Genomic DNA, 13795 nt, shown 5'->3' on the forward strand with positions numbered 1-13795 from the left:
GCTCAAATAAGTAGTGCAAAAACAGAAATGTTAATAAAAGGTAGTGAGGTAGTGTCCATGGGTTCAATGTCCATTCAGAAATCGGATGGCAGAGGGGAAGAAGTTGTTCCTGAATCACTGAGTGTGCGCCTTCAGGCTTCTGTACCTCCTTCCTGCCGGTAGCAGTGAGAAGAGGGCATGTCCTTATTAATGGATGCCACTTTCCTGAGGCATTGCCCCTTGAAGGTGTCTTGGATACTCTGGATATTATATTGGATATAAAATGGAAGGAACGTGCAACACGAAGTAGCAGAGGGTATACTGATGCATCATAAGAAAGTGCAGAAGGCGTTTGTTTGTTCATTCATTTTGTGCTGTGCCATACGATGTGGGCGATCGTGGTCTTTGCATGACCATGATTGTTCGTGGCAACTTTTTTCTGCAGAAGCACTTTGCCATTATCTTCTTCTGGGTAGAGTCTTTACAAGACGGGTGACCCCCGCCATTATCAATACCCTTCAGAGATTGTCTGCCTGGCGTCAGTGGTCACATAACCAAGACTTGTGATATGTACCGGCTGCTCATACGACCATCCACCACCTGCTCCCATGGCTTCATGTGACCCTGATCAGGGGCTAAGCAGGTGCTACACCTTGCCCAAGGTGACCTGCAGGCTAGTGGAGGGTAGGAGCACCTTACACCTCCTTTGGTAGAGATGAATCTCCTCCCCACCATCCAACACTTAATTATCTTAATTAAAGAATACAGAGGCGATACAACAAATCTGGCAGTAAGACAAGTTTATTCAAGTTCGGATACCAGATGAGCCAAATCTTCTTTGGTGAGCTTGTTTAATAATTAAAAAAAACATATACATTCTGTCTGGGCGCCCTCCAACCTGATGGAATGAATATTGATTTCTCCTTCTGGTGAACAAAAATCCACCCCCCACTTCCTCTATTCCCCACTCTAACCTTTTACCTCTCACCTGCCTATTACTTCCCCCTGGGTCCCTTCCTCCTTCCTGTTCTCTAATTGACCACTCTCCTCTCCTATCAGATTCTTTCTTCTCCAGCCCTTGACCTTTCCCACCCACTTGGCTTCACCTACCAGCTAGCCCCTTTCCCCTACCTCCCCCCCCCCACCCTTTTTAATTTAGGCATCTTCCCTCTCAGTCCTGAAGAAGGGCCTCAGCCCGAGACGTTGATTGTTTATTCTTTTCCATGGATGCTGCCTGACCTGCTGAGTTCCTCCAGCGTTTTGTGTGTGTTGCTTTGGATTTCCAGCATCTGCAGACTTTCTCACGTTCAGGCTGATCAATTTACTTCATCAATGCCGTCTACCAAAAACTGGAGCTATCGAGGTTCATTCTCAGAAAGCCTCAAGTGTAGCAACCCAAAGTTGAAACACCAGACAGATTCATAAGGTCTTAAAAAGAAAGAGCTAACACTGTTTGAATTACTTATTTAACTTGGGGATAAAGGCCGGCTGGTGGTGTAGTGGCATCAGTGCCGGACTTCGGAGTGAAGGCTCCCGAGTTCAAATCCAGCCGGCTCCAAACACCTGGAGAGGGATGGGCTCCGCCAGGTTTCAGATGCCCAAGACACACCGTACGATGAGCAATCACCAAAAAGATCGGTGCAAAAAGCTTGTCATGACGACGCTCTGACAACTCCACCAGGAGTTAAGGACACACACACACACACACGATGGATAAATATTGGACATTAAGAAAACTAAGTGCTAAGGCCATTGCATAAGAAATTAGTTGGGCAGTTTATTTTGGCTGAGAAAGTATCATGTGCATGCGGGGTAAAGCTGGCATATATAAAATCAGAGGGATAAACAATATTTCAGGGAAACACCAAATAAGACTTGATAAGAAGTCTTACCAAGGGGGCACCATGGTAACATTGCAGTTAGTCAACGCCTTTACATTTCGGGCTTTCCGCAGATTGGAGCTGGACATGGTTACAGTGTTAATCAGATTTTCTGAAAATCGTTATGCTGATATAGTAGATGATTATGGAGATCTAGCTTTGATTTGACATGTGCATGAAATTTATTGCCAGTACCAAGAACCACTAGATTAAAAGTTGTGTCTGTCAGATAAATTTAAATCTTGATCAAAGGGTAACTTGTTTATAAAGAGATGTTAGCGCTTAATCTAATTCTTATCGCATCACACACACTGGCATATTTTAATCTTGGCTGGAACTAGCCCTATCCATCTGCTGAATGGGAATTGATTTCGCTATACTGAAATTACTAAGTTTAATCACTTTTCATGACATAATAACAATTACCTGATTTAATAATTTTTGGATAGCTCATAAACAGGCCCTTCTGCCCATCTAGTCTATGCCGAGATGATTTGAACTGCCTACTCCCAGTGATCTGCACTGGGACAAAAACCTTCCATACTCCCGCTATTCATGTACCATCCCAAACTTGCTTAAAGGTTGAAATCGAGCTGGCATGCACCAATTGCGCTGGCTGCTCATTCCACACCCTCGCCACACTCTGAGTGAAGAAGTTTCCATAAGACCATGCGATATAGGAGCAGAATTAGGCCATTTGGCCCATTAAGTTTATCTCTGCCACTTCTTCATGTCTGATCCAATTTTCCTCTCAGCCCCAATTTCCTGCCTTCACCCCATATCCCTTCGTGCCTTGATCAATCAAGAACCTATTGACCTCTGCCTTAAATATACATAAAGACTTGGTCTCCACAGCTGCCTGTGGCAAGGAATTCCACAGATTCACCACTCTCTGGTTAAAGATATTCCTCCTCATCTCCATTCTATAAGGACACTCCTCTATTTGGTGGATTGGATAGTGGACTACTTGACAGATAGACCTCAGTATGTGCGGTTGGGAGACTGTAGGTCTGACACAGTGGTCAGCAGCACAGGAGCGCCACAGGGAACCGTACTCTCTCCGGTCCTGTTCACCCTGTACACATCTGACTTCCAATATAACTCGGAGTCCTGCCATGTGCAGAAGTTCGCTGATGACACGGCCATAGTGGGGTGTGTCAGGAATGGACAGGAGGAGGAGTATAGGAAACTGATACAGGACTTTGTGATATGGTGCAACTCAAACTACCTGCGTCTCAATGTCACCAAGACCAAGGAGATGGTGGTGGACTTTAGGAGATCTAGGCCTCATATGGAGCCAGTGATCATTAATGGAGAATGTGTGGAGCAGGTTAAGACCTACAAGTATCTGGGAGTACAGTTGGACGAGAAGCTAGACTGGACTGCCAACACAGATGCCTTGTGCAGGAAGGCACAGAGTCGACTGTACTTCCTTAGAAGGTTGGCGTCATTCAATGTCTGCAGTGAGATGCTGAAGATGTTCTATAGGTCAGTTGTTGAGAGCGCCCTCTTCTTTGTGGTGGCGTGTTGGGGAGGAAGCATTAAGAAGAAGGACGCCTCATGTCTTAATAAGCTGATAAGGAAGGCGGGCTCTGTCGTGGGCAAAGTACTGGAGAGTTTAACATCGGTAGCTGAGCGAAGGGCGCTGAGTAGGCTACGGTCAATTATGGAAAACCCTGAACATCCTCTACATAGCACCATCCAGAGACAGAGAAGCAGTTTCAGCGACAGGTTACTGTCGATGCAATGCTCCTCAGACAGGATGAAGAGGTCAATACTCCCCAATGCCATTAGGCTTTACAATTCAACTGCCAGGACTTAAGAACTTTTTTTAAAGCTATTATTAATGCTTTTTGAGTTAGTGATTTAGATGCATATCATATTATTACTGAGTTAAGTATTGTATGTAATGAGTTTTTGCTACAACAAGTGTATGGGACATTGGAAAAAATGTTGAATTTCCCCATGGGGATGAATAAAGTATCTATCTATCTATCTATCTATCTATCTATCTATTCTAAGGCTGTGTCCTCTGGTCTTAGTTTCACTCACTACATTTGGGCTTGTGTTTCCCCTGATATGCTGACATTGCAGAGAGTTCAAAGGAGGTTTACAAAAATGATTCCAGGATTGAAAGGCTTGTTATATGAGGAGCGTTTGATGGCTTTGGGGTAGTTGCTGGAAGGGGAATCTCATTGAAACCTATCGATTATTATGTGTTATGTGTGTTACGTATACCACAAGTGATTTACACCTTGTTTCAGAGAAACTTTGCCTCATTTGATGTTATACATGTATATAGTTAAATGACAATAAACCTGACTTGACTTGATTGTTGAAAGGCTCAGATGGAGTGGATGTGGAGAGGATGTTTCCTGTGTTGGGGGAAGTCCACGGCCAAAGGGCGCAACCTCAGAATAGAGGGACGTCCATTTAGAACAGAGATGAGGAGGGGTTTCTTTAGCCAAAGGGTGGTGAACCTGTGGAATTCGTGGCCACAGACAGCTGTAGAGGCCAGATTACTGGGTGTATATAGGGAGGTTCTTGATTAATCAGGGCATGAAAGGCTACACGGAGAAGACAGGAGAATGGGTTGAAATCCAAATGAATCAATCATGATGGAGTGGTAGGCAGATTGGCATACTTCTGCTGTGATGCCTTATGGTCCTACTTAACAGCCTCTACATAGAAAGATGGTCAATGTCAGAATGCTATCAGTTTTCCATGGAAAGCCGGTTAAGTTTGCAATGTTTTTCTTTCTTCAGAGAGATTTTGCTCACTGGATGCAATTTCTGAAGAAATATATTGTTCATTTGGGATGTCCAATATAATTCTTCCTGTTATTGTTTCAAGAACGTGGCCCGGGCAGTTACATTTCATAGATTGTTACTTGGTCACGGTTCGTGCAATTTCAGACAGCACTAGCAAATTAGAGTTTAGATAAGTTATGATCATAAAAATGATTAATATATTGTCAGTAAGGAGCAGAAATATCACGCTGTGGTGATCCAACTACCCCAGATCCTACTTCAAAATATTAACCATTAAAAATAAACGCTTTGTGTGAGGACTTCTGGGATGCTTCCAACCATAACAATACAATGTTCAAATTGTCTGCACTTTATCATGGGTAATTTTTTGGCCTCAATACATTTGAGTCTGTCGTCTATTTTGATCATTGCACAGTATGTGTTCTGTAAGGTTTAGAGCCATTTCCACGAGATTATGAAGCCCAAATTATTTTTGACAGATGATGGTTTCGAAAAGGATAGATCTGCAAGATGTTGAGATTCAACTTAATTAATCACAAGGCAAAGTCCAATTAAGAATTTTTTTAAGTCTAAAAAATTGTGATCTCCCTCTGATTGATTGGCTCAAAATCACATTTTACTTCTAATCAATGTCACGTGCACAGACTTGAAGGAAAGAATACATTCCAAGGTCTGGAAAGAGATTTTGTTTCCCTCCATAAGTTTCTGTCAAACACTATAAGGCTGATTGTCCTTTACGGCACAGAGTAACTGTCCAAAGACTAGAGAGGGCTTGAAACACCTTTGTAGCTGAATCTCATTTAGAACTCATCCCTGAGCTAGCAGGGGACAGCTGACTGAGTTGTCCTTCATGGAGATGATCCAATGGGCAGCCATAGTAGCATAGTGGTTAGCACAACGCTTTACAGTACAGATGACTGGGGTTCAATTCCTGTAAGGAGTCTGTACGTTCTCCCCGTGACCACGTCGATTTCTTTCGGGTGCTCTGGTATCCTCCCACAGTCCAAAGACGTACCATTTGGTAGGTTATTTGGTCATTGTAAACTGTCCCGTGATTAGGCTAGGGTTAAATCGGTGGTTGCTGGGCCGGAAGGCCTATTCCACGCTGCATCTCAATCAAACAATCAGTCAATAAATAAATAAATATAATCCTGGATGTCTGAAATGTAAAAATTGCTAGAAATTCTCACTAGGCCAGGCAGCATTTATGGTGAGAGAAAGATCCTTTATCAGAACTGTAAAAGTGAGAAAACAAGTCAGTTTTTAGTTGCAGGGAGTGCAGAAAGGGGATGATAGGACAAAGTAGTACAGGGCTGACATGGTGATAAACTCCTGATAAATATATCAGCTTGCTACATTAATGCATGAAGTTGGAGAGAGAGTTGTAAAAATTAACAGAGTGACGTAAAAGCTGTGAAATACAGAGCTGTAGGAAATGCCCAGCAGGTCAGACCAGGTTAATGGACAGAGAAGTACTGAGCCAATTTTACAAATGGATAACCGGTCAAGCAAGGGTTCCCAACCTGGGGTCCACAGATGCCTTGGTTAATGGTAGGGGCACATGGCATTCAAAAGTTTGGGGACCCCTGCTGTAAATGGATGCTTGGAGGGATGTGTGGGTATTGTAGTGATACAATGTCTGATAGCACATTAGAAAAGTTGTCACAAGCTTAAGGTGAAAAGCCTAGACAGAGTGGGTGTGAAGAGGATGTCTCCTATAGTGGGTGAGTCTAGGACCAGAGGACACAGCCTCAGCATTATATTAGTAGAGCAGAGATGAAGAGGAGTTTCTTTAGACAAAGGGTGGTGAATCTGTGGAATTCATTGGCATAGACAGTTGTGCTGACCAAATTATTGGGTAAAGCTAAAATGGAAGTTGATAGGTTCTTCATTATTAAGAGCATCAGAGATTGTGGGAAGAAGGCAGGAGAATTGGTTTGCGAGGGAAAATAGATCAGTCGTGATTGACTGGCAGATCAGGCTCGATGTGTCGAATTCTACAGTACTGTGCAAAAGTCTTAGGCACGTATAAATGACTTTTGCACAGTACTCTAGTAATTTTATGTATTGCACTCTACTGCTGTGACAAAAATTTCACGACATATGTGAGAGGTGATAAGTCTTATTCTGATATGGGTCTCTGTTGTGGACTGAGAGTGGGAAAGGGGTAAGGAGAGGGGAATCATGTTTGGGAAAAAGGGAAGGGAGAGGGGAGGGAGTGGGAAGCACCAGAGAGGTGTTTGGAATCGAATGACTGTGGTGAACTACATATACCTGTCTGGACACGCCCCCTGATGACTGCTCCTGTGGCTCCTCCCACAGACCCCTGTATAAAGGTGATGGAGGTCTGAGCCCAGCCTCTCAGTCTCCAGGACGTAGTATGGTGGTCACTCACTGCTTGTTCCTTCTTCCAGTCAATAAAAGCCGATACCTCGCTTTTACGTCTCAGAGTGAGTTATTGATGGTGCATCAATGACCTTGCCTGGTGTCTCGGGGCTGGGTGTGTCTGCACCCACACTACCCCAGGGCCCTGGAACTCTTTCTCTGCCACCTGTGCCACGTCCCTCCTGTGGTGCCAGACCCTTGCCATTCTTAACTTCCTCTGCCCCTCGCCAGATTTACAAACTCACTCTCTGCTCCGTGTTGACAATACAATGCTGGGCAAAAGTCTTAGGCACCCTATCGTATTCATGGGCCTACAACGTTTGCACAGAACTGTATATTTTATGGCCTTATAAACATTCTATCAGTGTTCTGGAGCAGTTGCCAATGGTCTCTAGCAGACAGGTGTTTGCATCATTCTGGGTCCAAAAGAAACAGGCGGAGATACCGAGGTTCACACTTCACAAACTGTTACTTCAAAACCACGTTAACCTCCTATAACCAGTGTAAAAAAAATGACATACTTCATTTAGACTGATGTTGGACAGGAGCACCTTCCACTCTGAGGGTAGCTTGCATATCAAGCATTTTGCAGGCTGCATACTTTTACTCACTAGTTGAATGCCCAGATGATGTGGTCTTTCATTGATTCTATTGTCGGTATTAATCTGTTAGGGGTTTATCGAATATGCCCGCAAGAAAATGAAGCACAGGGTTGTCTTTTGCACATTGTTTGTCTGTGGGTTTTCCTTGCTTCTATTGTGTTTCTTTCTGTTTGCTATGAATACCCACAAGAAAGCTGATCTCGGGGTTGCATACGGTGACAATTATGTGTAAATTTACTCAGAAGTATTTGGCTGGAGACAGCCAGGTTTGAATTTTATTCATTTTTCAGGATTTGGGCTGCTGTGGTGAAGCTGGTTTTTATTACACATATCCAAATACTATTAGAAACATAGAAAACCTACAGCACAATACAGGCCCTTCAGCCTACAAAGCTGTGCCGAACATATCCTTACCTTAGAAATTACCTAGGGTTACCCATAGCCCTCTATTTTTCTAAGCTCCATGTACCTGTCCAGGAGTCTCTTAAAAGACCCTATCATATCCACCTCTACCACTGTTGCCGGCAGCCCATTCCACGCACTCACCACTCTCTGTGTAAAATACTTACCCATGACAACTCCTCTGTACCTACTTCCAAGCACCTTAAACCTGTGCCCTCTTGTGCTAGCCATTTCAGCCCTGGGGAAAAGCCTCTGACTATCCACACGGTCAGTGCCTCTCATCACCTTATACACCTCTATCAGGTCACCTCTCATCCTCTGTCGCTCCAAGGAGAAAAGGTCGAGATCACCCAACCTATTCTCATAAGGCAACATCCTTGTAAATCTCCTCTGCACCTTTTCTATGGTTTCCACATCCTTCCTGTAGTGAGGCGACCAGCACTGAGCACAGTACTCCAAGTGGGGTCTGACCAGGGTCCTATATAGCTGCAACATTACCTCTTTTCTCCTAAACACAATCCCACGATTGATGAAGGCCAATGCACCGTGCGCCTTCTTAACCACAGAGTCGACCTGCGCAGCACTATTGATGGGTGGGTGGGTGGCCACCTTGTTGAACCACAACCGTGAGCTTGCTGACTGTAGTTTCCAGAGGGAAGTTGGGTTGGCAGATTTAGGAGTTAGACCTGGTGATGTTGAGGGAAGGTGTGTGCTCGGAGTAGTAGTGTTCCCATACAACTTATCCTCTTGTCCCTCTTGGCGGCAGAGCTTGTGTCCTGGTGAAATGCATCGGAGTACCTGAGGGAAGTGGCTGCAGTAGATTCTGTGTATGGGGCACACTGCAGCCACAGTACATTGTCGCTGAAGGGCGTCAATGGTTATCGCAGCAGAATGGGTGCTAATTGGGTGGCATGGTAGCAAAGAGGTTCACCCAATGCTTTACAATACCGTGACCCGGGTTCAATTCCCGCCACTGCCTGAAAGGAGTTTCTATGTTCTCTCCGTGACCACGTGGGTTTCCTCTGGGTACTCCGGTTTCCTCCCACTGTCCAAAGCCGTACCAGTTGGCAGGTTAATTGGTCATTGTACATTGTCCCATGATTAGCAATGGCTCAAAGGGCCAATTCCGTGCTGTACCTCAATAAATAAATAATCCTGTGTTTTCTTTGTCCTTGACGGTATTAGGCAATTTGAGCATTCTCAGAGTTGTGTTTCTGCAGGCAAGTGGCAAGCTGGAGGCCTGACCTGGGGTTAAAGAGCTGTGTTGTTTTTGCATGGCTAGAAAGGAAGAAAGGGCCTTGTTTTGCTGTCGCTGTTTTGTTGCTCGTAGTGTTCTGCGTTGTTCTGCAAAGCATTGTGGGCTTGCTGTGTTGGCACTGGAACACGTGGCAACTGTTTTGGGCTGCCCTCAGGACCTGTGTGTGTGTGTGTGTGTGTGTGTGTGTGTGTGTGTGTGTGTGTGTGTGTGTGTGTGTGTGTGTGTGTGTGTGTGTGTGTGTGTGTGTGTGTGTGTGTGTGTGTGTGTGTGTGTGTGTGTGTGTGTGTGTGTGTGTGTTGGTTGCTAAGGCAAAGAATGCATTTTGCTGTATGTTTTATTGTACACACTTCAAATAATCTTGAACCTTGAATCTGGAGCATTCACCCTGAGTCGTAGTTTGTAGAAGGGGACATCTCACTCACTGCAGGCCACTCAGCCTTTCAGAACTTACGTGGTCCAAGCTTGCTGCTGATGAGGGACCAAGTTTGCTGGCGGTGGGTATATATCAAATGTGCAGTTTCCGCCTGCCTACGAGGCTACGTTTAGCACTGGAAGTATGGGAGAAGGCAAAGAATAATTTTTGTTCTTCCTATATACAAGTGATTCTGTAGATGATAGAAATCCAGAGTAACACAGACGAAATGCTGGAGGAACTGAGCAGGCCAGGCAGCATCTACGTAGCAGGATAAGCAGTCAATATTTTGAGCCAAGAGCCTTCATCAGAACTGCAAAGGAAAGCACTTTGTATGTGTTGCTTTTCATTCTTCATGTTCCTATTGTACTAAATTGATGCTCAGTCGGAAGGGTTAACTGTCTGTGGTCCTGACCTTCAATGGTCGGTCCCTCCTGTCATCCTGGACTGTGCAAAAGTCTTAGGCACATTTATATCTAGGCCACCTAAGACTTTTGCAAATCGCCGTAAGCAGTTTTTATATCATTTCCTGCGTGGGTTAATTTTGATTTGGTTTGAAGTGCACAGTGGAAAGACATCCATCTCCATCCTCTCTTTATCTGCCCTTGAAACAGCAATATCTGCGAGTCTTAAGTTTCTGTTAGTATTGGTAATCATTTAGTAGGTACAGAATTGTGCAAAAGTCTTAGGCGCCCTAGGGGTGTGTGTGTGTGTGTGTGTGTGTGTGTGTGTGTGTGTGTGTGTGTGTGTGTGTGTGTGTGTGTGTGTGTGTGTGTGTGTGTGTGTGTGTGTGTGTGTGTGTGTGTGTGTGTGTGTGTGTGTGTGTGTGCGCGCGCGCGCCTAAGACTTTTACATAGTACTGTAGGCTGGACATTGGAAGGCAAGAATAATTATAGGAATGACTTCCTAGACAGCTTATGCAAATCTCCTTGTAACAGGTCTGTGCCCCAATCTCTCGCCTAGGTTTTGTTTAAGGCATTAGAGCAAAGAAAGGCAATGGAAAGGGATTTACCGTACATTAACATTCTTTAAATAAATTGAAATATATATCTCCCCAAAGCGAATAAATACCAGAGACTCTGTGCCAATTATGAACGTTTTAACTAAAATAAATGATCAAAAATTTCAAGTCAGGAACACCCATATGTGGAATAAAGTATGTGGAACTTCTCCTAGCAACAGATGTTTGCCTTCTGTAAACAGTTGTAGGAATCAACATCCTACTGATTTCTTATCCCTAATATCTCCTGCCAAGTCTTTTTTCCCTTTAACAAAATGTTGGAAGTATAGAAATGAGTTTGAAAGGATTGAATTAGTAATCGGACCAAAGTTTAAAAACATTTACACAGAAGGCGATTAAGAACCTGCTGATTGGTGTGAAGATGTTAGCAAGCATTAAATATCTAAAGCAGCCAAAAGCTCCTTTTACAGTGGTCCCCCCAGACGTCCCTTCATTCCTAACCAAATGAACAAACACTTGTCTCACATTCAAGCATGTAAAAGTTTCAAGAAAACACAAGGCTGAGGAGCAGAGACAGGCTGGAACAGTGCTTGGTAAAGCTCACTACAGACATTCAGTTAGTTCTGGAGCCTCCTGGCGAACAGTCGTATTCAATAGGACCGAGCTGTTAGGTATCAGTAAGTGGGGAATTGCAGTTCTGAATTGCCTCAGCTTTTTGATGGCCAGTTCGCTATGGTCAGTCTCAATGAAACAGGTCGTATTCTCGGATGCTTCTAGTTTGTGCAGTTTGATGTGGTTCATACAGTAACAATAGTTAGCCGTCTGTCGAGTCTGGGCGAATAAGTACTTCTGGAGAAAACTCCATTCTTTGGGATACTTCTCTACTCAGTTACAACTTTTACTTTAATCCTTGTTAGAGCATGTGGAAACCCTTCTATCACCTTTAAGTTAAAATTTGAGTTTTCACTTTGGTTGATCCTTCTATGAAATTTATGTATTGTGGTAAAAAGGTATGTCATAAAAAAATCTTTCATTATGAGATAATTTTGAACCCTGAATTGCAGGCCTTGGTTTCCTATTATAAAGCAGATTCAGGCATACTGTTACCTATGAATATAATGACAAGATAATCAGGGGTCTTTGAGTTGAATGGTAAACTCATTGAACAGCACTGAGTCAGAATGTAATGAAGGGACTGATAATCGAGTGCAGTACTGGTGAAGTGCCACAGTTGAAAGTTCAAACTTTCAAGCTTTCTTTCTTAGGTGCCCACAAGAGAACTACTTAGTAGAGATGTACCAAGGATCCTGGCTGATACTTAATCCCTCAACTGGTCCAAAAACAACAGATTATTTGGTCATTATCATCTCTCTGTTTTTAATGCTTGCCGTATATAAATGGACTGCTCTATTTTCCAAAGAACTAAACCGATTACACTTAAAAACCTAATGAGCATGGGAGTGCTTTCGATGTTCTGAAAGGAATATAAAAGCCATTGAATAACTCATTTGCTGTTGGCAGCAGTGTAAGATTTGTTTACGAGGTAGCACGCTTTAATTAAGTTGCTAACCAAGTTCCCTGCTGTTATAAGAATTTTTGTAAAGAGTTTTCCCAGGATCTCTGAAATCTGATCTTTACTCTCTTGCTGGCTGTGAGACTTGCTGTGCAATTGGATTATAACAGTAAATAAACTTCTAAAGTACTTTATTTGGGGGGTGTCCCAATGTCTTAAAGGTGCAATGTAAATAGAAGCTGGTTCTTTTTTTTGGATGTCTTTTGTGTGCCTTTGACCAGTGGTACCGTTAAATCATTGTACGATCACTGACAGGATGTAGCAATGGGGATACATTATTTATTTCTTTGCATTATTGTGTTTGAAATGCTGTCAAACACAATGCTGTCACTATCATCATTTTCACTGTGTGCCTTGTTGTATGACGTAGGTGATTGCAGGTCTTTCTATGCCCATGATTGTTCCTGGCAAATTTTTCTACAAAAGTGGTTTCCCCATTACTTTCTTCTGGGCAGTGTCTTTACAAGATGGGTGACCTCAGCCATTACCAATACCATTCAGAGATTGTCTGCCTGGTGTAGTGGTCGCATAACCAGGACTTGTGATGTGCACCGGCTGCTCATACGACCATCCGCCACCTGCTCCCATGGCTTCACCTGACCCTGATCAGTGGGTGGGGGGGGGGGGGGGGGTTAAACAGGTGCTACACCTTGCCCAAGGGTGACCTGCAGGCTTGCGGAGGGAGAGAGTGTATCTCCACCCTGACACCCCTGTGCTGACTGTGGCAGACTCCATCATGGTATCAGGATTGTGTACTTCTGAATCTGTTGTCTTGACGTTCTTACCAGAGTGCTTCATGGTGCAGGCCTTAAAATAAAGCGGAAGTTGATTGGTTCTTGATTAGAAAGGAGGCCAAAGGTTATGGGGAGAAGGCAGGAGGACGGGATTGAGAGGGAAAGTAAAGAAGCCATCATCAAATGGTGGAGAAGACCTGATAGGCCAAATGAGCTAATTCTGCTTTGATGTCTTAATGCTGTTACAATTCATAAGTGGCATAGTGGTTAGCAAAATGCTTTACAGTACCAGCAACCCAGGTTCAATGCCCGTCACTGCCTCTAAGGACTTTGTACATTCTCCCCGTGACCACGTGAGTTTCCTCCGGGTGCTCCGGTTTCCTCCCACAGTCCAAAGACGTACCGGTTGGTAGGTTAATTGGTCATTGTAAATAGTCCCGTGATTTAGCTAGGGTTAATACAGGGGGTGGCTGCAAAGGCTCTGTATCCCAATAAATAAATAACAGTAGAATTTTGAGGGAAGATTATAAAATTATGAGGGGTAAATGCAAGCAGGTTTTTTCCACTAAGGTTGTGTGGGACAACAACTAGACGTCATGGGTTAAGGGTGAAAGGTGAAATGTTTAAGGGGGAGATGAGGAGGAACTTCTTCACGCTGAAGGTGGTGAGAGTGTGGAATGACCTGCTAGTGCAAATAGTGAATGTGGGCTCGATTTCAACATTTAAGAGAAGTTTGGAAAGGGTACATGGATGGTAGGGATATGGAGGGCTATGGGTCCCAGTGCAGGTCGATGGGAGTAGGCAGTTTAAATGTTTTGGCATGGACTAGATGGGCTGA

General features: G+C 43.9%; 1 protein-coding gene across 5 annotated transcripts in view; it reads left to right on the forward strand.

Moving 5' to 3' along the window:
- Positions 1 to 13795, forward strand: part of LOC140719656 (uncharacterized) — a 368820-nt gene that overhangs the window by 120545 nt on the left and 234480 nt on the right. Inside the window, exon 1 of one of the 5 annotated variants that reach the window (XM_073034430.1) lies at positions 11278 to 11385. The exons of 3 other annotated variants lie outside the window; for them this stretch is intronic. In XM_073034430.1, the coding sequence (XP_072890531.1) occupies positions 11383 to 11385 (3 nt within the window). In that variant the 5' untranslated portion in view covers positions 11278 to 11382. Of the gene's footprint in view, positions 1 to 11277; positions 11386 to 13795 lie in introns of those variants that run through there. One more of the 5 variants, XM_073034435.1, reaches the window with a different exon arrangement.

This window comes from Hemitrygon akajei, chromosome 32, assembly GCF_048418815.1.
Source record: "Hemitrygon akajei chromosome 32, sHemAka1.3, whole genome shotgun sequence".
In the NCBI taxonomy this organism is placed as follows: domain Eukaryota; kingdom Metazoa; phylum Chordata; class Chondrichthyes; order Myliobatiformes; family Dasyatidae; genus Hemitrygon; species Hemitrygon akajei.